The sequence below is a fragment of the Bactrocera neohumeralis genome, chromosome 4 (assembly GCF_024586455.1).
Source record: "Bactrocera neohumeralis isolate Rockhampton chromosome 4, APGP_CSIRO_Bneo_wtdbg2-racon-allhic-juicebox.fasta_v2, whole genome shotgun sequence".
In the NCBI taxonomy this organism is placed as follows: domain Eukaryota; kingdom Metazoa; phylum Arthropoda; class Insecta; order Diptera; family Tephritidae; genus Bactrocera; species Bactrocera neohumeralis.
Window position 1 is genome coordinate 76,887,522 of NC_065921.1, and position 26,755 is coordinate 76,914,276.

A 26,755-nucleotide genomic window follows, 5' to 3' on the forward strand; every position below is an offset into this window, starting at 1 on the left:
ACGAGTATTTCATATATCTTCGTAATTTGTCGGGTTTAAGACGACTCTTTACAAATACTATTTAGTCTATGATTAGTGGTTAAGATAAGATAGATAGACGAGGATTACGCCGCTACCTTAAATCTAGCATGTCCTCTCTTAAATCACAAATGCTCACCTAACCTTAGGTTATTGATAAAGTCCAGTATACTGCGTCCAGCGTTTGCAGACTGCTATGCAGTCAATTAGCAGGTGTTCTGGAGTTTTGGGCTTCTTGTTGCAGAACCGGCAATTTGCGCAAGAACCTTGGCACATGTTGTATACGTGTTTCTTCAGCTTACAGTAGCATGTGTAGAATGCGACAAGTAGTCTCAACTTATGCCAAGGGAGGCTGATTACGTATTTAAATCTGCTGATGTTATAATCGCCCCTTAGGAACTTGGCATGCCTTGGAGTTATTGCGAAAACCTGGTTCTCACAACAGTCGGGTCCACGTAACCGGAACGGACCCGGACCAAGGACAACAACAACAATATTGCCAATATCTTTCTCTGCCAACTCTTTCTTCCTTTCGGAGCAGCTCTTTTATGAACTGAGAACCCACCATGATGAAGGGTTCAGGTGGCCCAAGCCACCGCCCCACACGTGACTATCGGTCGCACGATCATAGTGTACAACCACCTAACACTCCTTGGCGATTGGTAAGGTTCCTGAGGCTGGGCAGGGACCTACGTCTCGTGAGCGGGACGATGGTCGTCTTAGTGGGGTTGATGTTCAGTTCAACCACACTACACCATTCTTTAATTAAGCTTAAGCCACTTTGTATTAAGTCGCAGTGAGTGTCCCCGTATCCGCGTATCCTTGACAGTGAATCTCATTGCCAGTTAACAAAACTAGTAGGTCATCCATGTACATATGTAAAGCGTTCGGTAATAATTGTTTATCGCGAGCAAGTGTTTTTGATTGGTATAAATTATTCAAAGAGGGTCGGGAACGCGTTGATGACGAACCAAGTCCGGGACGGCCATCAACATCAACTGATGATCAACACGTCAACAATTTAAAGGAATCTGTGCTTTTGAATCGATGATTAACAGTCAAAGAGCTTCGTAAGTTTTGCGCCAAATTTTCAATTGATATCGAGCCGCATCACCTGATTTAGTTCCGTGTGACTTCTGACTATTCAGCAAACTCCAACGACCGCTCCGGTAAAGCCGTATTAGGTTGATTGTGCTGATATATATTATATTAAGTACTATTTCTAATTCCAAAATGTTACTAAATTCAATAAAGTTTTGTCTTATCAAGTTCAGTGCATTTCTGGGTTTATAGAAATCGCAGCCAAGTTCAAGTCGCCACCTGGTTGTCATTGACAGCTGTCAAATGTGTTTACAACTATTGCCATGCGCGCGCATTGAGAAGCAATTTGCAATAAACCACGAAGTAAATATGAAAAGAAAGGAAGCTAAAGCACAACAAAATGCTAAACCTGAGAGAGAGTCACTCATATGTATGTATGTATGTATAATCAAAAGGTTAGGAAAACAAATATGTAGGTAACTAAATATGTTGACATACGAATAAACAAAACAACGTAGTATTTGGCAACGGAGGAAAATGAGAGCGAAAATGGGCAGGAAAATTGGAGAGCGTAAGTGAGAGCTACTGAGTGACTGTACATAAATGAAATTATGATAACGGTATATAGCACAATATGGTGGCAATTTCATTAATAATTTACGAAAGAAAAATTTATATTTTAGAGAGTGTGTTTGTGTGCATATTTTTATTTAAAAAAAAATTTTGAAAAAATTTCAAAATTAATTTTTTTTCTTTTTTTGTTTTTTATGCAAAATCTGTAAAATTCAAAGTCACTGCTTTATCATCAAGGGCGTCTATGCTTACATAGAGCGACACCTTGAATTTCAAGGGCAAAAGGGGGTAGCGTTTTCCGTCATACGCCGGAGGTGACTCCATGCCGAAACGACTATCGCACACAATAAATAAATACGTGCCACCTTTCAAGTGTGTACGTGCCTCCAACAAACTGTTGCAGCTTGTTTTGGACGCTTTGTTGTTTGAGAAGCATCGCTATTTAACAACATCGTCGTGTCGTTGCGCTCGTCTCGGGTAAGGAAAACTCGCACGTCGTTCACCAAAATATATGTGGATGTTGTTGTAGAGTTTTGGTCTCAGTAGTGGTTTTGGTTGTAGCACCAGCTTTGAACTCGCCACATATTAATCGATTGCAAGCACTCCCGCCGAACTACCGAATTATGCGCGCGTCGGCCTTGCACAAACACACACGCACTTGAGAAATGCACAAACGAACGCGCTATGTCAACTAACTGAACATTATACACACATAGGTGTATACCGTTATAGGCGCTCGGCCATGTGGTGGCATGCGAGCCAACTCCTTTTGATGTAGACACCCACGAAACACGAAGCTTCCGCCGACACCAGGCAACAGACTAAAAGTGTCCTTTGCTCGCAACGGTTGCACTCGAAACTCGCGTACGGTACTTGTAAACGTGGGCTAAAGCAACTACCAAAAATACATATACATAAAAAATATTGAATTTTTGCAAATTGTAAAGTGAAATTTTGAAATCTTAGCAAATATTGAAAAGTAAATCATTCGTGTTTCGTGCAAAGTCTGCAGCGGAGAAGAGTTTTGTGTTTGCTTGTTTCATTTGGCAAGGCTTCATTTGCTGCTTCTTTATTGAAAATTGAATTGAAAATTTTTTCGTTTTTAACACAAGCACACATAAAAGTGGTGGAGAAATCTCCTGTAGGTAGTAAAGCCAGCAGTAAAAATATTTAATTTAAAAGAAAATATTCAAAGGTACGCACTTCAGCGAGAACTACGCATTAGCTAAACCGTTCAAAGGCTGCTCAGCACCTACACACATACACAAATAGATAAAACTGTAGCGCGTCTGCAATTCAAGGATACAGCTTTGCTGGGCGCTGCTTTCAATTCACATTCTTCTCACACAGCGGCCAAAGCGTAAAAGTAATGCAAATTTTTTTCCATAATATTTTCTTTAAATTCCTTAAATCCATTTTTGCCATTTTTTTAGCACTTTTTCTCTGTTTTTTCTAAATCTTACACGCACACAGAGTTGTAAATACATACCACGCATACATACACAATTTTTGTATAACTGTTTGCCTCCTCCCTCTCAACTAACATGCATAGTTTTTTGCTTGCCTCCGACAGCTGTGAAGTAATTTTTTCCTCATTTTCGAAAACTTTATGAAATTTTGTATAAAATCCTTTAGTCTCGCATTAACCTATATAATAACGTTTTTATTATATACTATTTTTTTCGCTATAAATGTATAAAAATAAAATAAATAAAAATTTTAAAGCATACTAGTTAAATTTTAGTGAAAAAACTCAGTGAACATTTTTGTTATTTTTAAACTGTTATATTAAAATAGATTTAAATCTGCGCATTAAACGCAATAAGAAATATCTTGTTTTAAAATCTATTACCTAAAATTTAAATATTAATTATTTGGTCTATATATACGCATTAATACATTATCTTTGTATTTTCGACATTTAGATATATTTTATATTTATATTTATAATATTTATATAAATTATTGAATTATTGAAGACATTTTAATTCGTTATACATTACATATTTTAATATAATTCTAATATGAAATTTTCTCATATTTTTTTAAAATGGTATTGGCATCAATGCAATAAAAATTACAAATAAATATTATTAAATTATCAAAAAACTATTAAAAAAATTAACAAAATAAAATGTGTATGTATAAAAAAATATATTAAATTAAAAATAAATTTAAAAGGAATTAATAAAAAAAATTAAAAATCATAAATAAAATAAATTTAAAATATAAATTGTCTAAATAGTAAAAAAAATTTATAAAACAAAATATAAAGCAAAATTTTAAGTAGAATTAAAAACATTTTATTAATAAAAAATTAAAAAAAAGTAAAATATAAAGAAATAGCATTTAAAAAAAATATAGCAAAAATCAAAAAATATTTTTATAATTAATATTAGGTATTAAAATAAAATAGAAACCTATAAGTAAAACCATGAATTAAGATTTTATAAAAAAACAAAATAATAAAATATTGAATTCTGAAAAACAAATAAATTTTTTAGAAAAAAAGTAAATAAAATTTAAATAATAATGTATTTAAACAATTTTATAAAATAAAAAATAAAAAAATATTTTGATAAAAATAAATAATTAAAGAATTACAAAATATTTTTAAAAGTAAAATTAAACTTTATAATAAAAAAACTGCAAGAAAAAAATGAATTAACAATCTATAAAAAAATAGCAAAATATGAAATAAAATAAATATTTCTAAAAAGTAAAAATGTTTTAATTAAAAAATACTGAAATTACAGAAATAAAATTTAGTAGTGAAAAACGAAAAAAAAACTAATAAAATTAATACAAAATCATTAGTAGAAATAAGACAAATTAAATATTTCTGAAAAATCAAATGCATATATGTATAATAAACTAAAAATCTATTTGATTAAAGATATTTAGTTAATACTAATGAAATTGATTTGGAAATAAGAAAAACAAGCAAGGAAGGGCTAAGTTCGGGTGCAACCGAATATTTTATAAACTTGCAACTTGCAAGAATCAACATCCATCAGAGAATCGGAATCTAAGCAATTATAGATATATTACATATAATATATGTATATACTAAAGATACAGGGTTTGTTCGGAAAGTAATATTACTGATTTTCTTCCGACGCGACTGTACTTCGGAGCGTGCGCGCACCGGCTAGATTCGGTAGAGGGCATTCTTAGCTAACGAACGAGCGGCTGGTCAGTTGTCTCCGAGCATCTAGAGAGTCAGGACAGACATTTTCGCGCGACATTTTTCCGACAAGCCGAAAATGCAGAGTTCATTAGAGCAGAGGTTAGCGATTAAATTCTGTGTGAAACTCGGTAAATCTGCAACAGAGACGTTTGATATGATCAAGCAGGCTTACCCAGGTGTTGCTTTAACAAGAGTGGTGTGTTTCGGTGGCACCAGGTCTTTTTGGAAGGCCGGGAGGAGGTCGCTGATGAAGACCGTGCTGGGAGACCTGTAACTTCAACAAATACCGACAATCTGACTCGTGTGCGCAAAGTTTTGAACTCACACCGTCGACTAAGTATTCGTTAAATTACCAAGATGTTAAAATTATCAAAATTTGTGGTTCATGGAATTGTGAGAGAGCACTTGAACATGCGTAAGGTGTGCGCGAAGATGGTCTCAAAAGTGCTCAATGACGACCAGAAATTGTGGCGAGTGGAAGTGTGCCAAGAGAATTTGAATATGTTTGAAAGTGTACCCAAATTTTGAATAACGTAATCACAGGTGATGAGTCATGAATCTTTGAGTATGATCCCGTGACAAAGACGCATTTTGAGACGTCAGAGGGGATCCAAGCAGCATGCACCTCGATGCTCAAGGTTATTCCGGAGATGCCTTCCGTGACGCCTTCAATGCTTGAAAATCGCGCTGGCAGCGCTGTATCGACCCAGAAGGAGCCTATTTTGGAAGCTTTTAAAGAATTATATCGATTGGTTCAACAAATTTTTTTAAAACGTTCACTCCTATTACTTTCTGCACAAACCCTGCACACTGTTACGAGTAAAGCCTTCATTTTTATTGAGATAACTCACATATTGGCCGATATATGCAGTATAAAGTCACTCGAAAGTTTGAAAATATTTATATTAGGTATATGTAGTCATAAGTATTGACCCGATTCAACGCATTTTTGACACAAAGACATAGCATTATAAGAGAGGGAGTCTAAATATTCAGTACCTAGGTATTTAAACAGTTTATATTAGACTAAACAAATTTTTGATGATAAGGTACTAGAATTTTCATGATGGTATGTAATAAAGAATCTACGAAAATTCCATACAGCTTTACTTAAAAAGCCGAATATCTCGAGAAGTATTAATGATAGCGATTTTGATCTCGGACCTTTTTTGTAGCAAATAAAATTTCCTGCAAGTTCGTCATGTACATTTTTTCTATAGCTCTTGTCATTTACGAGATATGTACAAAAAAGTGCAAATTTCGTTGAAAAATCAGGTTTAGAGCACCGTACTACCTCGCCGGTGTGAGTTTCAACTTTGCCGCAATGGGCACTTTTGTAAAGTGTTCAATTCTGAGGAATATGTGTCTAAAGCGAAAGCGATACCATAAAATGCCTCTGAGCTATAGAAATTTAAAGACAAAAAATCACGATTGTCTTGTATTTTCAATGGAAAATTTTTACATGTCTTGGTCCAGTCCTTAATGTTAATATTAAGGGCTCAAATTTTCAGGGAATCTTTTTTAGGGTATTTCCAAGGAAATTTCATGATGGGATTGAAAAAAAAGCATAGTTAAAAAAAACATCCTAGTACAACCGTTAGGTGAATAAAACTATGTTCAAGAGTATAAATGTTGCAAGAGTATAAAAATTTATGTAAAATGGAAAGAGCGAAATAAATTGAATTTTACCCCTTTACTTTTCAAGATTATGCGCGTGAGTGTTTCATACATTTCACGTATATGCATAAGTACATATGTATGTTCGTATATCAGTGTGTAGTACATATGTTTATAGGTTAGCCGATAATTAAATCAAATTTTGCTCACTGTAGCGAAAATTTGGGTCAATATCTCTTAAATGAGCAACGATACATAAGCGTAAATAGCAAAATACATAAGTATATATATATAGATACTTAGAAGCAAGTATATATAAATATATGTACTATTATGTATCCTTATTAATGTACAGTATGGTGAAAGCAAGAAATAGCAACGCATTGTTTAAAAAAATATATTTAATTTTGCTAATTTTTAAATATATAAAGGGTATTTATGTAAGTTATTATATAGAAAATATGTATATATTGATATTTAATATTTATTTTGCACAATCCAGTGTCCTTTAGGAAACATTTAAGTAATTTATAAATATACATATAAAATATTTTTCTTTAAAATTTAATTATTTTTCGCCGCAAAAATTTGTATTATATTCTTTTCCACACATTTTGAAATTCTCCTCCCTCTCGCACATTTCAGAGTACTGCAAGTACCCACCTCACCCTGTGGAACCGTACCAAAACCACTTGATCAGTCAAACACTTTAACCCTTACACTACGCCACCAGCCCCGAAATGGCATGTGATTTTTCTTGTGAAATATTTTTCGCAATTTCGTTTAAATTTTTTCTTCTTCATTTTATAAACTTTTTCCTAAAAGATTTTATTATTACCTTTTTTCTAAATATTTCTCAAAGTTTTCATTCCCTTACGAAATTTCTCCCATTTACCCCTCGCATTCGTTTTCTCTACGTGTTTTTGCAGTTTCTTCCCCTTAACGTAAATAGTAAATAATAATTAATATTAAATTGTTTTGCCTGTTTGTATATAATAAATTGTTGATATAAAAAGTGCATAAAATATTTGCAAAATGTTTTCCAAAATGTTTGTGAAATTTAAAACGAAATGATATGAAATCTAAGTTTCAACGGATTTTCGCAGTTTGCTAGAATCCGTTAAAAATATTGCAATTTACTGGCAACAGAAGTGCAGTAACAACAACAGTAGCGTGTAGCTAGCAATTAAATTTAAGAGGTAAGTGAGTAATCATTAAAACTGCTTGATACAGGGTGTATCAAAAACCGCTATTTTTATTCCGAAACTTTAAATTATTGTGATTCTTCACAAATTATTTGAAGTAATTGTTGTATACAAAATCAATGAAGTGGCCATTACATATTATTGGTAAGAGCAAATTGGAGTTATTTTTCGAGCATATCAGTTGTATAGTTTTAATTAAGTCCAAAGATTTGTCAGAGTATAATTGATGCACGGAGTTGGAGACTTTCAGTATCCTCAAGTCTTTCGTCGGCATGTCAGGATTTTGCTTTCATAGAAGCCGCAGTGAATGAATGGACTGAAGTCAACTACGGCCCACCATTTCCAGAGCGTTGTGGCTCTCCATTGAATCTTGAGAAGAACGCATCCAGCAGTTTCAGTTCTATCGCCTGCCATTTCTCATCTATAATTTGTTCGTGGATGTTGCTTCGGTCATTTTGTGCCAAGATTAAATCGCTGACCGTTGATCTTTGATTGTCGAGGGAGGACTTTAATTCTTAATTTAAGGGTTGACATTGTTGGTGTTAATGATGTTTCCAAAATAGACGAAATTATCTACGACTTCCAAGTTATAACTGTCAACAATGATGTGGGAGCCAAGTCGCGAGAGCGACGATTGTTTGTTTGATGACAGGAGATATTTTGTCTTGCCCTCATTCACTATCAGACCCATTTGCCTCGCTGTTTTGTTCAACTTGGAGAAAGCAGAACTAACGGCGCAGTTGGTATAACCAATTTTATCGATGTCATCGGCGTACGTACTCTATTGAGCTCTGTAGCTGGTATTATTTTTTCCAGCAATATATTGAAGAAGCGGTAATGCCATGTTCAGACATAGCGGCATGTTGTGGTCGATTGTGAAATAGGCTGGCCGCTACGATGCAGCACTCCACATCGTACCAGCTGTTCATTTGCCTTTTCCAAAAACCAATGGTTTCCTTTGCAGCTGTACGTAAGGAGTTTGAAATACCGTCCCGAAGTTCCCTTATGCTGATGACTGCTCTCAGAGAGCAGGAGTGCAAGTCGAAATTGTTGGGCTGCCTGTTGTGATTTCAGCTTCCCGACGTCGAATCTTCCTTGTGTTGTGTTCGCTGCAACAAGATAGTGGTCCGAGTCTATGCTAGAACCTCGGAGACGTGTCTTCCATCTCTCACAAGATGATCGCTCTGGTTGGTGGTTTTTCGATCCGGGGCCAGCTAGGTAGATTGATGAATTTTCCTATGTTGAAATCTAGTACTACAGATAGCCATATTTCGGGCCCCGGCGAAGTCGATCAGCCTTTCAGGACGTTTCATTATGGAGGCTGAATTTACCGACCGATTTGACAAAAGAGTCGGAGCGTAGGCGTGCATGTTGAAGAATCTCTCCTTAATGAATTCCACACCGAATTTTCGCTCATTTATATGACCACTGTAGTAAATGTCACAAGAATCTACTCGTGTCAGTCCTTGTCCCGCCCATTTCACTTCTTGGACGGCGGTGATGTCAGCCTTTACTCTTACGAGGACATCAACTAGCTGGGCAATGGCACCTTGTCAATTAAGGTACCGGATATTCCAGGAACATGCCCTTAAATCGTAAATCTTAACCCGTTTGCAGGGGTCGTCATCAAAAAAAGGGTCTCTCATCCGAGGTTGTTTTGATGATTCGCCTTTTCAGTTTAGCTCGCCTTTAAACGCATGTTTTCGGCTAACCAGAGGATACTTGGTCTAAGACCTGAAGTGGTGAACTGCTTGAGCCATATGTAAAAAATTAACTTCTAGCCACTTCCAAGTAAATTGCGCTTGGAGAACTTTCATCTCTTGCGTGAACTTCTAAATATGGCTCCATGCTCCTGAACTTAGCCTTTTCTTATTTGATAGCTGCAAACATTTCTTGATGTAAGAGGCTAAATCAGGCTGAATTTCTGTTTCTCTGAAGCTTTCGTAGTTCGACGCCCAGTTTCATCCACATGTTTAGCGAGATTCAAATTGTTGTCATCATTTCCATTGTCATAATAACTCTACTAAAGTAGGTCACACATTCCGATGTATTCATGGTAAATATGTGAAGCTTTCCAGTGAAGAGAACAGATGTTACTTGACAATACTGGAACTGTCAAAACCGGAAACTATTTCTGCAGTTAGTGTGGCATCAGAATTTACATCTCAATATTTATTCGCCTTAATTAGTTAACCGTTGTGATTAGTGTGCAACCTTAAACTCAATGTGTTTCCAAGGACATGTATATAAATAGACCACTACATAACTCTGATTGCTCAATAACAGCAGGATCTAAGCTCAAGGTTCTGGAAACACGTACATATAGTATGTACGTGGAAGCTGTCTGCTGACGTAATGCAATTTATTTTGCTTTCCGTCGTGTATACGTCATGGAGTTGCTGGAGCGGTGTTGCTCTCCCATATTGTATTAGACATTTGTTGTAGCGTGTGTAGCTAGAAACTAGGCTAAACACCTAGTAGTCTTATGTCAGTTGCATAAAGGCACGAAAATTGCATATACTCGTATGTAAGTAAGTAAATACTCCCTCAAGTGTTGTGTCATACTGCAAGTGATTTACATATGTAGAGATGGGCAAAGGTTAGTAGCTGGCTAAAGCATATGTTACACTCAATTTTAGTTGGCATTGCAATAAAATTGTTCCAATCAATGTAAGCCGGTTTGTTCCAAGTCATGTGCCCTCTATTTAATATTGCATGGAATTTTGTAATATGGAATGAAATCTATAATATTTGAGAACATTTTTTCTGTTTTTACAAACATCTCATTTTAGACATACCCACACATTTCTGTTAAAAGTTACACAACTAAATTTTGCTGCCTTTCACAGTAACCCCAAATGCCCGAAGCTCTGACACTGCCCGGCATGGCTGATGCGGAGCCAGATTTGTCAACGTTCGAGAATAAGACCGGCTTGGCCGAGGATATGAAATTTCTGGCATCGATGCCAGAGTTGTGCGATGTGACCTTTTTGGTTGGAGATACGCGCGAACCAGTTTGTGCGGTTAAGGTGAGTGTGATACCAGGACTTTATTTGGACTATTTTTATAGCTTAGACTTGTGACGCTATAGAAAGACAGATATGAATAAGGTCGCGTTCGATCTGTAGATAGAAGCATTTATTGGGAAACAAAGGCAAGATATCTGCTTTAGTGAGACTACAGATCTATATAGCCAGTATTCCTACCAAAATATGTATATGGAAAGGTAAGGTTATGTTGAATCATAAAAAATTGGAGAAGATCCGGTGAAGCTCAAGCAGTTTAATTAGTCAAAGATTCGGGCCCTGGGTCCCGATATTTTTTTTACTTAACTGTTGAACAAAATAGTAGGAGTATCAAAATCTAGTCAGCTACTATATAGCTAAAATAATCATTGAGACCATAAGTAAACACAACCCAAACAACCGGAATGATGGTATTGCTATCATTTCCTACAACGGTTGAGTTTAGGTAATTGAAATAGGCCGGGATTTTTATTCGACTAAGGAATATCAGTCATGCATATCTTACCACACTCGGCCTACTGAGCGTACTATACATATGTACGTAACACCATCACCCAGACCAAGCATTCATTATTGTGTAATATTCGACAGAATATATAACGTCCACCACTCAGTGAATATAGCAGTCGTTGCAGAGAGTGTACACGAAGACCTTGGCGCGGCAACTGGCACTGGCGCATTTTACGTCATGATCTTAAACTCTAAGCGTACAAAATACAGCTTGAGCGAAAACTGAAGCCGCTCGATCTTCCCAAGCGACTTTGCTTCGCTGTATGGACTTTTAAATGGTTTCCAGAATATCCAAAGTTTTCGTGTGGTTTGTGTGTCGTTGGAATCATGAGTCCATATTTCTTCGAAAATCATGCCTCTTACCGACAATGGCGACTGTTATCGCGCTATGATAACCGACTATTTGAAATTGAAACTCGTGATCTCGGCGACATTCGGTCACAACAAAACGCTGCCCTTTCCCACACGTCGCATCAATCAAAGGATTTATTGAGAGAACACTTCAGTGAGCAGATAATTTCATGTTTTGGACCGGTCGATACGCCACCAAAATCGTATGATATCGCACCGTTAGACTTTTTTCTGTTGGGATATGGAATCTCTAAAGTCTATGTGGACTATCCCGCTTCAATTCAGGCCTTAGAGCAAAACATCATGCTTGTCATTCATCAGTTACCAGCCGAAATGTTCGAATGAGTCACCGGAAATTGAAGTGAACGGATGGACTATCTGAGACGTAGACGCGGCTAATATTTGAAAGAAATAATCTTCAAAAAATAAATGCCAAAGAATGATAATAAACATTCCCTATTATTGTTGAAGTTTCTGTGTTGTTTCTTTAAAAAATTAGAGAACTTCAAAATAGATCACCTTTTAGAACTAGAAGTCAAATAATGAATGAAGGTAAGACGAAGAATGTCAGTTATAGAAATTTCGAGACTTTGGAGCACTAGAGATCTGTGTGCTATTCGTGATAACTATAGCAGACTAAAGAAGAAGAAGAAGGCTTTTTCTTAACACTTATCATTAACGTTTAACAGATTTTGAGCGGGTCCAACAATTTCCAACCAAGTTTCTAAATTTCTAAATTCTAAAAACGTAAATTAGTGCAAAAATATGGAGCCTTAAGTTCATACAAGTTCAATATTTTGGATAGAGAAAAACTTTCACTAGAAATGCTTTGATATTTTTACAAGAAATTTACATTTTTAATCGCTGTTATTATATTTATTTTAAAATAATTAAAGTACAACCTTTTAATAACGTGTTATACTCACCCTTTCTCTTTCTCCCTCCACAGGCTGTTTTGGCATCGCGTTCGCGTGTCTTCGCCAAAATGCTATACTCGGCGCCATCGCCGCAACGCAAACGTGAAGCATCGACCAAAGAGAATAAATTACGGCTTTTCCTTAAGCGCTCATCGGAGCCACTGTTGAATCTACAAAATGCAGCACAACAGGTTGGTCTTGGGGGTGGTTGTTATGCTAAAAACAAACAACAATGAAATATTATATAGTATATAAGGCGTATGTACATAAATGAGTTTTTTTTATGCAACGGAAGTACATATATACAAGTTTTGTGTATTGTTTTTATGTATATACGTACAAAGTCTCACATATACATATGTATCCATGTATGTGTTTTGTCTCTATGTTTAAGTGGTTTGAGCGTCTGCGTTATGTTTGTGCGTTAACATGTGCGTGCATAATACTGTTATGTGTAACAGTTTGTACCCAAAAGTATTTCCCCCGCAGCATTTATGAAGAAATTTGTAATCTCAAAACTTTTTGGCCCCGCAATCATAAATTCAACAAATTTTCCTCTCCTCGGTGTGGATGTTTTGCCGTTTTGTTTTCGAAAATAATGAAAAGTTTGTTTTGTTGTGTGTGTTTTTGCCAAAGAATGCTTTCATCTTTCTGTTATAAATTAAGAAGGCATTAAGGAAGCAATGCTACATAATTGTACCCAAAAGCCTCTAGATAATCACAGCAATTTCGGTATAGATATGTTTGGCAAATTAAGATGAGTAATATAAATGCTGTATGATTTATAACTAGGTATTTATTTAATTTGAAAAAAAAAAAAATGTAATCCCTATAGTGCTCTTATCGCTTCTGTGGTGCTGTATCATAGTAGCTTTCTTCTACCTTAAGGTTCTTTTCGATTTCAGTATCGATTGAACATATGTTCCAAGATAAAGCCTGCTTAAAAATCTTCTTTTTCAAAAAGTTCTGTCCTTCCCTTTTCCTTTTCCTTTCCCTTCTTACTATTCAATCTCTGTCATAATGAAATAAAAACAAAGTAAGCTCTTCCGGTTTTCAATTTCTGAATTAAATCGAAGATTTAATTTAGCAGCAATGAGAGATTAGGGTCTTAATATACTCAGTATTATTCGATAACATGTTGTCATTATACCCTGAACAGGGTATATTAAGTTTGTCACGAAGTTTGTAACACCCAGAAGGAATCGTCGGAGACCCTATAAAGTATATATATAAATGATCAATATGTCGAGCTGAGTCGATTTAGCCATGTCCGTCTGTCTGTCTGTCTGTATATATACGAACTAGTCCCTTAGTTTTTAAGATATCGTTTTGAAATTTTGCAAACGTCATTTTCTCTTCAAGAAGCTGCTCATTTGTCGGAACGGCCGATATCGGATCACTATAACATATAGCTGCCATACAAACTGAACAATCGGAATCAAATGCTTGTATGGAAAACTTTCACATTTGACAAGATATATTCACGAAATTTGGTATATATTATTTCCTAAAGCAACAATGTAATCTCCGAAGAAATTGATCCGATCGGTTAACTATAGCATATAGCTTCCATACAAACTGAACACATAGTTACTAACAGAAATGCACCTGTGAAGGGTATTTAGCTTCGATGCAACCGAAGTTAACGTTTTTTCTTGTTTTGTATTTAATTTCATCACGCCACTCTGACAGTAACCTTTGTCCCTATTAGGAAAAGTAAATTAGTTCGAGTTTCTCTCGAGTTGTATTTTTCAACAGCTTAACCATCGATCATTGAAAATAACGGGCAGTAATTACTTGGTGTTAGGTTCGGACCATCAGGCGGATACATACGAACCTCCCAACCAAGCTCACAGAGCTTCTGATGAGTCACTATTATTGTGTGTAGCATCGTCTTGCCATGATGAAACACAATTCCTCTCCCATTTGCCAAAACAGCCCGCTTTAGGTTGTGTGTTTCCGCCAGACGTTTCATTTATTGACAAGACAGATTCGAAATAAGATTTGACCGAAGAGGAACCTCCTATAATATATGATTGCCTGTCAGTCCCACATAGAAAAGCCTTCTTGACCGTCAATACTGGCTTGCCTATCGTTTGAGCCGGTTTCCGTAATTGACTCACTTTTCATCACCAGTAACCATCCACTTCGAAAATCTATTGTTTAGGTTACTACTCAGCAGCGTTTCTTAGTTGAAAATTCGGTTTATGAGGTTCGTCTGCACCCATACATCGAGCTTATTTTTGTCTTCAGCCTAGTTTAAATGATTACAAACGGATTGGTGTGCTATTTTTAGTTCTTCCTTTTCGCTGTTTTGCGCCTATTGGAGATTCCAAGTGTAGCCAGGTACTTCCCCACCTGGTCTTTCCAAAGGAGTCGAGTTCTTGCAATGTCGTCGTATATCTCATAGGGTTCATCGTTCCATCGAATGTGATATTCGCCGTTGCCAACGCGCAAAGGTCCATACATTTTCCGCAGAACCTCGCAAACTTGTAATGTCGACACATCAGATGTTGTCATCGTCCATGACTCTGCACCATATAACAGGACGGGGATGATGAGTGATTTGTACATTTTGGTCTTCGTTCGTCCACAGATAACTTTACTATTCAATTGCCATGACCATTAATTCAACTGGAGTGACCAAAGTGGCCCCTGCGGACAAGAGTGATACTACGTTGGATTTCAAAGCTAATATTGTTATTGGTGTTAATGCTGGTTCCAAGATGGACGAAATTATCTACGATTTCGAAGTTATGATTGCCAGCAGTGACGTGGGAACCAAGTCACGAACGCGACGACTGTTTGTCCTTGCCCTTGTTCATTACCCATTTTCTTCGCTTCTTTATCCAGTCTTTAGAACTCGTCTCAATCCTTGTCCCGTCCATCGCACTTCTTGGACGGTGATGTCAGTTTTTACTCTTACGAGGACATCAAGGCGCCATCTTCTCAATTAAGGGTCCTGACAATGCATCGTAATTCCTAATGCGTTGGCCGTGGTCGTCATCCGAGGCTATTGTTTCCCGTTTCATTGGGAGCGGGTCCAAACTCAGCGCATAACCCAAGGGAGTGATAGTTCGCCTTCTTACTTTAGTTTGTTTTCAAACGGATATTCTTTGGCTAACCAGGCTATGACCGGAAGTTGTGAACTGCTTGTGTCATATGTAAAATAATCGTTTCTGGCCACTCACAACTGAATGGCGCTCAGAGAGCTTTCCTCACATGCGTTAACTTCTTTACAAGGCTTCATCCTTTATGTAGATAAATACAAAACAATTAATATGGCGCTGATGAAGCTTTCAATTTGTACTATGAGGAAAAAAATTGTGTAGACGCTTGCAGTGAAACTACTGGTCTTCTTACTCTGTTATTTATGGAGGTGATTCTTCAAGCATCTGATCTACCCTACCTTCTTGTACCGTTTTGTACTGGTTATAGTGTTAACATATTCGACAAATTTCCCAAAAATTAATGCTCAAAAAAAAAAATTCCAAGAAATTTGTATATAAATAAGTATTTTAATCATTTCCATATATCCTGTACAAATTTCAATATATCTATATGTACATATGTTGAAACCATTCCCTGTATTTTGTGCTCCACTTATTGTAGCCCCCCAATTATAAACTTGAAATTATTCAAACACCTTTTTATTAAAAAAAAACGTATTAAGTAATGTATCATAACATTCCAATATCCTCCCATAATAAACACATAATCGTACATATTTATACAAATAAAAATGCATAGTGTGAACACGTCATTATATACTTATGCTTTATATATATACTTATATAAATATTCAATACAGAAATACTTGTACAATCACATAGATTTTTAATGTACAAAATATATTTTTTGTTTGAATTTATTCTTTATTTATTAGAGGAGTGGTTTTACCCAACAATTAGCTCCGATACCCGAGGTAAAAATAACAAAAGTGAAATAAATTATTAAAATTTATTTCAACTGAAATATCTATTGCATAAAATTGTACAAAAATCTATACCTAAAGTGTTTTATTTGCATTCGAAATTGATGTTTAGATATTTAATTTTTTTTTTTGTATTGCAAAAATCTTATAGTACATGGTATTCACTTCTATTCGTAGACCTCAAGATTGTGCTGATTGATTGAAGTTATTGAAGCTGCAACTAAATGTTTTATATAAAAAAGATCATTAATTTTGACTATTTTTTAATATATTGAAACTCTCATTATTACTGCTGTAACTGTCTGAACTTTTAGAAGAAACGTTAGAGCTGTCAGCATATGGCAGTCGAATACTATTGTGATTTTCATTATTGCTGTCAGAATGTTGACATCAATTACCATTGTCATTAATGCCTTCAGCGTTCTGATTGTCATTATTTCTGTCATAATTTTGACATCAATTACCATTGTCATTATTGCTATGAGCGTTCTGATTGTCATTATTGCTGTCAAGGTTCTGACATTCACAATCAGCTGTTAAATTTCCTATATATCATTATTACTATGAGCTTTTGTCGTGTTAATAATATTGTGATTGTCATTATAGCTGTCAGCATTGGACGTCAGCAATCAGCTGTTAAATTTCATATATAGCAGTTTGCGGTTATCTCAATCAGCACAATCTCTGTAGCTTCTACCTGAAGAGCTTTTCATATTTTTTGTTATGTCTGACGTGCATTGGCTTCTTAATAACTGTGCATTAGAATTTAGTAAAAATAATGTAAAATCATTGTCAAAATGCAACTCTGTGTTCAAATATTGTTATGAATTTACAAATTTCCTTCGATTTTCTAAATTAGTTTTTGCACTTTTCTGCTATAATTTATTAAGAATTGGCTGTGGCTTTATAAAAATAACGGCATAAGTTAACTATGTTGAGTTTTTCAGGGCTTAAGTTATACTGGTACTTTAAAATTTAGTTTAAAGTGTGAGTCGAGCATATTTTCCACATGAGAAGCTCATGTTCAACCCCAATTCAAGTGACAGGAAAGGCAGGAACCGGATAAAGCTTAATAACATTAAGCTCGCCATTTGCGATATATAATTAAGCCAATTTAAATATGATAGATTCTTCAACTAATAAAAAAACAAAATTTTGTTTTACTAAAACTCAAGACTACATCCGTCAACTTCAATATAATTTTGCTAAGTTAAATATTGCAAAAGATGTTCCAAAAAAACTGCAGGTTCTTTCGTTTATTAAACGTTACTCGATCCTCGTTACTTTGATCTTTGGTTTCGAATTCGATGAAACTCAAAGTTGCTTATCGACTTTGAGAAAAAAGCGCAATATATGTTTCAAGCAAAGAAAAATTATATAATCCCTTTATGGATACCTTAAATTATTACAAATTTTCGATTTCCTTTTATTTTTTGATTACAAAAACTCTACAAAGACATATACTCTTACCGACATTACAATTACTTTGCATGACTTCTCATTACTCCTTTTTCATACTACAGTTGATGTGTGTTGTTGTAAATATACCATATACTATGCGTATGTTTATTTTTGTATATAAAAGTACTTCATAACATAAATTCTATTATCAAAAATAATATATATGAGCGATCAACCGCAAGATCTTCGACTCTGGGCAAAATATAGTAAGACTTTTTAATTTATATTTCGCGCGGGAACGGAATCGGAACGGTACCGAAATGTTTGGAAAAATGGACAAGGCCTTTGGTGATAATTGTTTAGTTCGAGCAAGCGTGTTTAATTGTTACAAACTATACAAAAGGGTAGAGACCGCGTTGACGACGAACCAAGTCCAGGACGGCCATCAACATCAACTGATGATGAACACTTCAATAAAATAAAGGAATTGGTGCTTTAGAATCGAAAATTAACAGTCAGACAACTTACTGGCATCGTTGGAATATCGAAACGATCAGTGAAAACCATTTTGAAAGGTCATTTGGGCCTAAGAAAAGTGAAAGTTCGTTTGGTTCCAAACTCACTAAATTTTTACGAAAAATAGCGTCGCGCTGATGTCTGTGAAACAATGCTTTCCGACTGACAGGATGTCATCACTACCGGTGATGAGTCTTTGATCTATGCCTACGATCCGGGAACAGACGATCAATCGGCCGAATCTCGTGGCAAACATGAGCCGAAGATAACAAAACCATCTTAAAACTGGTCAAAAACCAAGGTTCCGTTGACAGTTTTCTTCGAGGTGCGGGGCAATCCGTATTCCTTTCGATCGGCCAAACTCTCAACAAGGAATACTCGAGTGTTATACGTCGTTTGCGCGTAGCTATTCGTTAAAAGTGGCCAGAATTTTAGGTCAACAACTCTTGATTTTTGTAACACGATAATGCACCGCCGAAAATGAATTGATTCTTCGTGAGTTTTTCGACACATTTTTAACCAACATCGTGTCGCACCCAGCGTATTTGCCTAATTTAGCTCCGTGTAACTTCTGGCTAAAGCACTACGTGCATTGAAGGCTTTTCCGGCAATAGACTCTAACAACAGTTTCGAGGGTCGGAAAAAACGTTGGAACAAGTGTATTAGCGACAAGCGGGATTACTTTGAGGGGGACGACATAGATTTTGAAGAATAAGTCTTACTATTTTTTGCTCATAGTAGTAACTCATTTTTCTATAATATATATTTGTCCTATATTTTCTTTTGCATTTAGTTTTTGTAAAAATTTTGTTAAAATAAATCAGACTTTACTCGTTGTAATACCCGAATGATTTAAAGCAATAAAGTTACAGGATTGCCACTTAAGGAGTAAGATTTCTTATATTTTGGACGGCTTGCCAACTTTTTAAATCTCTTTTATTTTAAGGATAAAATAAAATTTTGTAATTTGAATATCAGCTTAACAGGATTTCGAAAGATATACGTTTGTGATATTTTTGGGATTGGTTTGGAACTTAGCTGTTAACTGTTATGAGCGTGATTTTTGGGACTGGTTTGGAACTTAGCTTAAGCTGTTATGAGTAGAAACCCTTTTTGACGCGTGATTACTGTTTTACTATATAGAAATCATATGATGAAACGATGTCCACAGTGAACTGTATAGACCTAATATTTAAATAGAATTAGTTCAATGGACCTTAATATTTTTCGGAAGCGGTCTTAAAGTTGATGGATACATAACAGAACTTTCTACTTTATCAGGTATTCGATAAAGCTGGTGGGAATAGAAATTGTATGGGACGCAAGGTGCTTTGCTGACTTACAAGAATGAATGCCGGAGTTCTGTTTCACAAAGGACTGCAAATAGTAGTCTAAGTGCGATATCTAAATCAGCCGTCGAACCTAACCTTATTTAACTAGCCCTATAGAGACCAAGTGGTTTCACATTTTAAAGCATGATGATCTCCAAATAGAATTGTAAATTCAAAAATACTCTAGCTTTGAGAGCATGAAACCTGATGTGTTAGCTATTTTTTTAAACTATTTTTCCAATCTTTATTATTAAATATTCTTTATATTCCTAATTACCCAAAGGTTTTGTGTCTATATCATATACAAACTTTATCATCTAATTTAAGACTTTAATATTAATATAATATATAGTATGTCTAACTGTGCCTATAGTTACACAACATCTGTCGTCTTCATTCTATATATACTGCAATAACTAACTATTTAGCTCTTCAGCTTTGAATTTACCCCAAGTTCAGACTGACTTAACTCAATTTCCTACCTTCACTTATTCTAGCCGGCTGGACAGCAACATCAGACGCTGATTATTGAGGAGTTCGAACCGGATGTTTTCAGGCAACTGATAGAGTACATACACACGGCTGTGTGACGTTGCAGCCGCGAACACTTTTGGGTATGTACGAGTGATGGAAGAAATAGAAACTTGAGGAAGCAGTGTATATTTATTTAAATTGAAATGAAGAGATACTTCTTGCTAAAGGAAATTTAATATATTAATGAAATAGTTGACTAAGCGTTTTGGCTTCCGGAGATGAGAAATGAGTAGTGGTTATTCTACTGCAGCAATATTTGGTGCCTGTTGCAACGGGTATTGTCAAAACGGACTGGTTTTGTGAGGCGAAAAAGGTTTTTAGTTACTATTCGTATAGTTTTTAGTTACTATGTATAGTATAACTCATTGAAGTCACATAAGCGATATTCGTTTCGATAATAACTTAATAAGGAGTAAACTGTATGAGCTTTCATTCTCTAACATAGAGCTTTCATGTCTTATAAGACAGTTTTTGCAATAGAGGCCCGAATTCCTAGCGCTTTAAGTAGCTTTCGTTCTTTAACTTAGAGCTTTCACGTCTTAGAAAACAGAGGTCCTTAATCACTAGCACTTCAAGTAGCTATTAGTAAAGTCTCGAACACTCAATTCCATTAAAACTTCTTTTCTATTCTTCCTTCAGGCGTCATGAACGCGGCAGATTATTATGGTTTGGAGGAATTGCGGCGCGCTTGTGCTGGCTTTGTACAGTGTTGCATCAATGTGGACACTGTCTGTGCATTGCTCGCGTCTGCCGAACGTTACATCCAATATAAATGTACCAAGAGCCTCGTACAAAAAGTGCTGGAGTTTGTGGACGAGCATGGTAATGAGGTACTTAATTTGGGCAGCTTTACCTTGCTACCGCAGCATGTGGTACGTCTGATATTGGCGCGTGAGGAGTTGCGCGCCGACGAGTTTACTAAGTTTCAGGCGGCGCTCATGTGGAGTAAGAAGTATTTCGACAACAATCCGGTAAGTTAATCGATAAATCGAACTCATGAAATTAATAAATTAATTAACAACTGTACAATGTGGTCACAGAATATTGATATGAAGGAGATTTTGGGCAATTTTCTGGAGTACATTCAGTTCCATAAGATTCCGGCAAATGTACTGATGCGTGAGATTCATCCACTGGGCTTGGTGCCATACTCGATCATTATGAACGCATTGGCCTATCAGGTAAGCGCGTGCTTAAGCTCTACAATACACTTTGCTTTTGGCCTTTCGTACATGTTGTTGAAATACATTACTTATAAAATATAATATGAAATTTATTTATTAACTAAATAATAAAATGTGTTAAACGGCATTGGTGCACTACCGGAACGTTCAATTTCGGTACATGTGTGCTGCTGTCGTTCCACCACCCCTTTTGTCCCCCCTTTATGTCTGATTCTAACCTTTGCAGGCAGACCCAGAAAGCATCGACCCCGGAAAGCTGTCTCCCAACTCTAGTCGAGTGAGGCGTGCACGTCAAAATCAAGGCAGATCGATGTCCGTACAGAGTTCCTTGGACCCCTACGGTTCGAATACAACATTGAGTTCAAGCGGCAGCAGCGACCCCACCAGCGGCCCGCACAATAGCAACTAACATAAGTTGAACGGCCCCTCCTCCTCTTCCACCCACCATTCATCCTCGCATGGCCGTCATAAGCACCATCAATCATTACCAAAAATTCGCAAAGCCAAATCTCAGAGTTTCCGCACCCGACGCAGTCCATCTGAGCGCCGTAGCCCAAATGCCGCACCCATATTTGGTCAAGCGGCAAATTTGACATTAAACACCGCCCAATTGGCGGCCAATGATAAGAAACGTAGTCCACTTACACCAAAGAGTCCCATACTACCACAACCTGAATCGAAAAGTCCGGGCAGTACTTCGCAGAAAACGCCGACAACATTATCCCGACAGGGCACATTACGTGCTTCACATCGCCGCAAGAACAGTATGACTGGATCATTAGTGTTGGTACAAGGGCGTCGCAGTCCAGTGGGCTTTAATGACCGCAGTCCGCAAGGACGTCGTAGTCCATTGATTATGTCCAATGATCGCCTAAAGTCACCGAATGAATTGCCTGTACAACCTATGTTCGGTTTGGGGCTGCATAGTCCGACCGCGCGTAGTCCTACAGGTGGTGCACGCAGTCCTACGTTAAGCATGCATACACAGGAACGACGCTCGCCCATCGGTGCTGCGGCGCCTGTAGAGTTCGGCCAGCCACGTCGTAGTCCCACTTCAACTGTGCATGTGCAGGATGCACACTACGACGAGGGGGAGCCAGATGAGAATGGTTTAGTGCGTTCAAGCAGTGGCATAAAGCGTCCATCAATCAATCTCTTCACACCTATTTATTTCGGTGGCGATAAACGTAGTCCACTAACAGCTATGCCTATACCACCAATCACTGTCTCCAATCCGACGGAAACTGGCAGATTAGCTGAAAAGATTGCAGAATCAAATGCAGCGGCCGAAGCGGCACGCGAACTGGAAAGACAACGTGAAGAAAAAGAGAAACAAGAAGCGACAGCGGCGGCTAAAGAACCAACACCTGAGAAAAAGGAACGCACAAGTGTCATGAAGGAAATACTTGCCTTTGTACGTAAACCATCTAAGCATATTTCTACGCGCACTAATCGTTTCGCTAATGCTTTTACACGCGCCGAGTCCGGCTCGTCATCGGGACCGCTTATTAGACAGAGTACTTTCTCAGCTAGTCCGGCCGCTTCATCAACTGCGGCGAAAAGTGCGGTCGTAAAGCAAATGTCCGAAGTTGCATTCGAACCGAAGATGTCATTGAAATTCGCACACTATGCAAAAATGTCACTAAAATTACGTCGATCTGCCAATGACGATAAGACGAAGCAAGCAGCTGCAGCCAGCACATCGAAGCGCGCCAGTGCCGACTCCAATTTCAGTAGTAGCGGCTTGGATCCACATGATGCACAGGTAGGTCGCGCCGGTGGCAGTCTCGGCGGTGGTGCCGGCTCCGGACGTGCATCACCGCTCGGCGAACTGCCATTCGAGTTGGCGAATGTGCATTTCGAAAAGGTCGGTGAGTCATATATTAAGCACGAGAAGATACACGAAGAGGAGTACGTGGACGAAGCCGGCACCACAACCGATACAATTGTCACCAGTTTAGTAGAGGAGATCACAAATTCGCTTAAAGTAGTCTCGTTGTCAAGTGAGAACGCACAAATAACACATCATTTTCAACGACGCTCCGAAAGTCGTGAGCCAATTGAGCCGCGCATAAGCGAAGAACGGGAATCCGATTCGAATGACCTTGTAATTCCGGAGGATTTCCGAACTGAGCTAACCGAAATTTTAAAGTCCTATGCATCAGAACCAATATATGTGAATTTGCAAGTGTTGCGCCGTGAAACTGAAGAGGCCGAGGCTGCAGCAGCCCAAGCATTAGCCAAAGCAACCGAAAATAGTTTAGCGACCGAGAAATCCCCATTGCAATGTCCGATTATTGAGTTTGAGCCGCCTTCACGGCGTTCTTCATTCGATCCACCGCGATCGCCATTTTTAGAAAATTTGCGTAGTCCCGGTGCTGATACTGATAACGATCTAATCAACTTACAACGTTTAGATTCTGGTGGTGATAGTTTCGAAATGGTTGAGGGTGATCGTAAATCAAGTCGCGCCGAGTCAAGTTTCGACTGTCCCTATTCGTCACGTGACACTAGCTTTGACATATCCCGTTATCAATCCACAAGTTATGAAGATCAAACTTCAAGCTTTGAAATTGTCGACATGGACGATAAAAAGAAATCGAATATTGACTTGCGTAAATCCTCCATTGAACTAGTCGATGCGGAGACATTTCAACGCAGTGGCTATTCTTGTGGACGCAAGTCCTCTTTAGAAACACACTTTGATTATACACCCTCCGATGCGAGTGGCATGACACCCGCACGCTCACCCAACTTCCCAGTGAGCAAGAAGCAAAAACCCGAAACTCTGCGTGCGCTTCGCATTTCACCCTTTAGTGCCTTCTCACGTGCCCGTAGTCCACTATCCAATCAGACCTCCTCAAACTACAGTTCACGTGACAGTTACGATTCAAGTTCGTCTTATCCACACTCCGCGCCCAGTCACCACGAACCGCAGCGCAGTCCGTTCGCCGATCCGACGAAAAAACATTTTCCGCTCACTATCAAGCAACGCGAAGAGGAAGTTAAGACTTTTCTCTGTACTGATCAGCGTTGCGCTTCGATATTTGAGCCACGCCCCAGTTCGGTATTGACGCAACAACTCTCAACTGGTTCGATGTCTACACCATCGGGTTATGGCAATGGTACACCGTGCCCGGTGGTGTGTAGTGTAGCGGCCGGCTTTTCAAGCGGTAGTGAATTTGAACCACCATCACCACGTCGCGCCGCTAGTGCGTCCCCCAAGCATACTTTCACTTTTCGCATAGTCATGAAGAAGGTCGATAGTTCGCCGGAGGCTTTGTGCACCGAGCGACATCGTAGCCGCATATTTGATAGATACCGGCGTAGAGATAGTAGACGCAAGAGAATACATGAGGCTGGCAAGAGTTTTTAAAGGATGTAATGGAAGGTATGCTATTTTTGTTTTAACGGGACCGTGGTTTGATAAAGCGTAGTTATAAGCGGAAATGAAGCTTGGTCTTGGTGGTAGGAGGTTCATAAATGTCTGGCAAAGTTAATGCAACAAGTAAAAATTGAGCTTGGGTTACATTGTCTTCGCTTCTGCTACGAAATATGAAGATTAATAAATAGCATAAAGATGGAGCGAAATTATATCTGGTTAGGGCTGATTGGAATTATTAAGGACCTATATATTCGATCGAAAATGTGTAAAAAAATATGTAAAGCAGTTTACTAAATAATAGCAATAAAAATAGTTGAAGGATGTCGGAAGAAAATGTGAAGTTTTGGGAAGAAAATGCTTTGATTGCAGTAAATATTCCAGGGAGAAGAATCGAAAGGTATTTAGTTTTGAAACCCGGCAGATGAGACTTAGTATAGGGTATTAAATATTGCTGGGTAAATAAAGAACCAGCAGGAGAACTCATAGTAAACGGATTATCAAGAGAGTAAAAGAAAGAAAAAGATAAACGTTTGACAGCCAAGAGAAAAGAGAAAGAAAATCTAGATACGAAGGATAGCCAACTTTAAATTGACGCGTCGAAGTCGAAGTAAAAAAAAAAGAGATAAACGTTTGACAGCCGAGAAAAAAGAGAAAGGAAAACAAGGAACGTGTGGAGATTTCGGGCAGAGACAATTATTTTCAAGACAGCTAACTCTAATTTGACTTTTCGAAGTCTAAAGTGCTATCAAAACTTCTCAGTCCACAGTTCATGCAAAGGACTCAGAGGTAACGAGATGAGCAACTAAAAATTTATATTTGCTCAGCGACGTACGACTTGCAGTTTAACAGAAAAGAGAGCAGAGCAATGTGAAAAGAGAATAGATATATTTATTGTAACTGCGAGAGGTGGAGGTCAGAACAAAGATAGGTAATTAATTAAAGAAAAAACGCATAAGAAACGAATACTATAGAACTTTATAAGGAAAATTTGAGGACTTCAGTTTCGTGTGAAAAAAGCGAGATATGAAAAGTAGGCGAAATTTTCATGTCTTTCAGAGCATATATGTTTGAAAATGACCAGTATTGCCATACAGCCACAGTACAGGGACTATTTAGTAAATAGTTAAATGCAACGCTGCAACTGAATTCTAAATTTAAAACTCAGCATGAATGTATGTAATTTATAAACTAGTAGGAAATTTACTTAGAAACTGTTAACTAGTTGTATGTGACAAATGAGAGCAAAAGCGAGTTATTGGTAATGAGTACAAAGAGCAAAGAAGAGCAGGACATGAGAAAGTACGCGAAAAGCAAAGATGTGAGAGTAAGTCAAAAGCAAAGATGAGAAAGAAAGACAAAAGCAAAGTTAAGAAAATGAGTCAAAAGCAAAGTTAAGAAAGTGAGGCAAAAGCAAAGTTAAGAAAGTGAGTCAAAAGCAAAGAGCGCAGTCTTAAGTGAAAAAAGGGAACTAGAGCAGAACTAGAGAGCAGTGCAGGTACGAAGGAGCGCTAAAGCGTATTAGAAATCGTACGAGAAGGAATGCTGTTGTTGTTGTAGTTAAAATAAATAAAATTTTCTCCAAAACTAGAAAGGAAGTTGATAGTCAAATAGTAAATGTGAAATACAAAAATATACAAATGAAATTTTTTTGCATACATATGTACATATGTGTCGAATATGTACTGCTTCAAGTTTTTGCAATTCTCTTTATGAAAAAAAAACGTTAAAAAACATGTATATAGAGAGAGAGAGTTAAAAAAAAATTATTAAATAATTTACTAACAATCCATATGCGCTGAACCCACTGTTCCAAACCCAGTCTTATGAATACAATCGTTATATAGGAAATGACGAACAATAATCTTAAAGAAGAAACACACACATTGTCTAAAGTTTAACGGTACAACACTTGCAATGAATCAGTAAATGTAATTCGTATGTATATGTAAATGTAAATTAACAAAAAAACAAAAACTGTTTGTCAGCCATTTTGTGCATTTCGCTAGTAAAAAAAAATAATTT

The 26,755-nt window shown here is 37.2% G+C and overlaps 1 protein-coding gene across 1 annotated transcript; it reads left to right on the plus strand.

The window, feature by feature from the left end:
* The first annotated feature begins 2,445 nt into the window (after positions 1-2,445).
* LOC126756160 (serine-enriched protein) lies at positions 2,446-26,667 on the plus strand. Its single transcript, XM_050469015.1, is given in 11 exon segments — positions 2,446-2,998; positions 7,369-7,638; positions 10,494-10,673; positions 12,481-12,639; positions 16,335-16,373; positions 20,128-20,206; positions 20,209-20,244; positions 20,804-21,135; positions 21,205-21,345; positions 21,575-21,624; positions 21,802-26,667. Coding segments are annotated over 9 exon segments (3,930 nt in total). The 5' UTR covers positions 2,446-2,998; positions 7,369-7,638; positions 10,494-10,502; the 3' UTR covers positions 24,725-26,667.
* Positions 26,668-26,755: the final 88 nt, after the last annotated feature.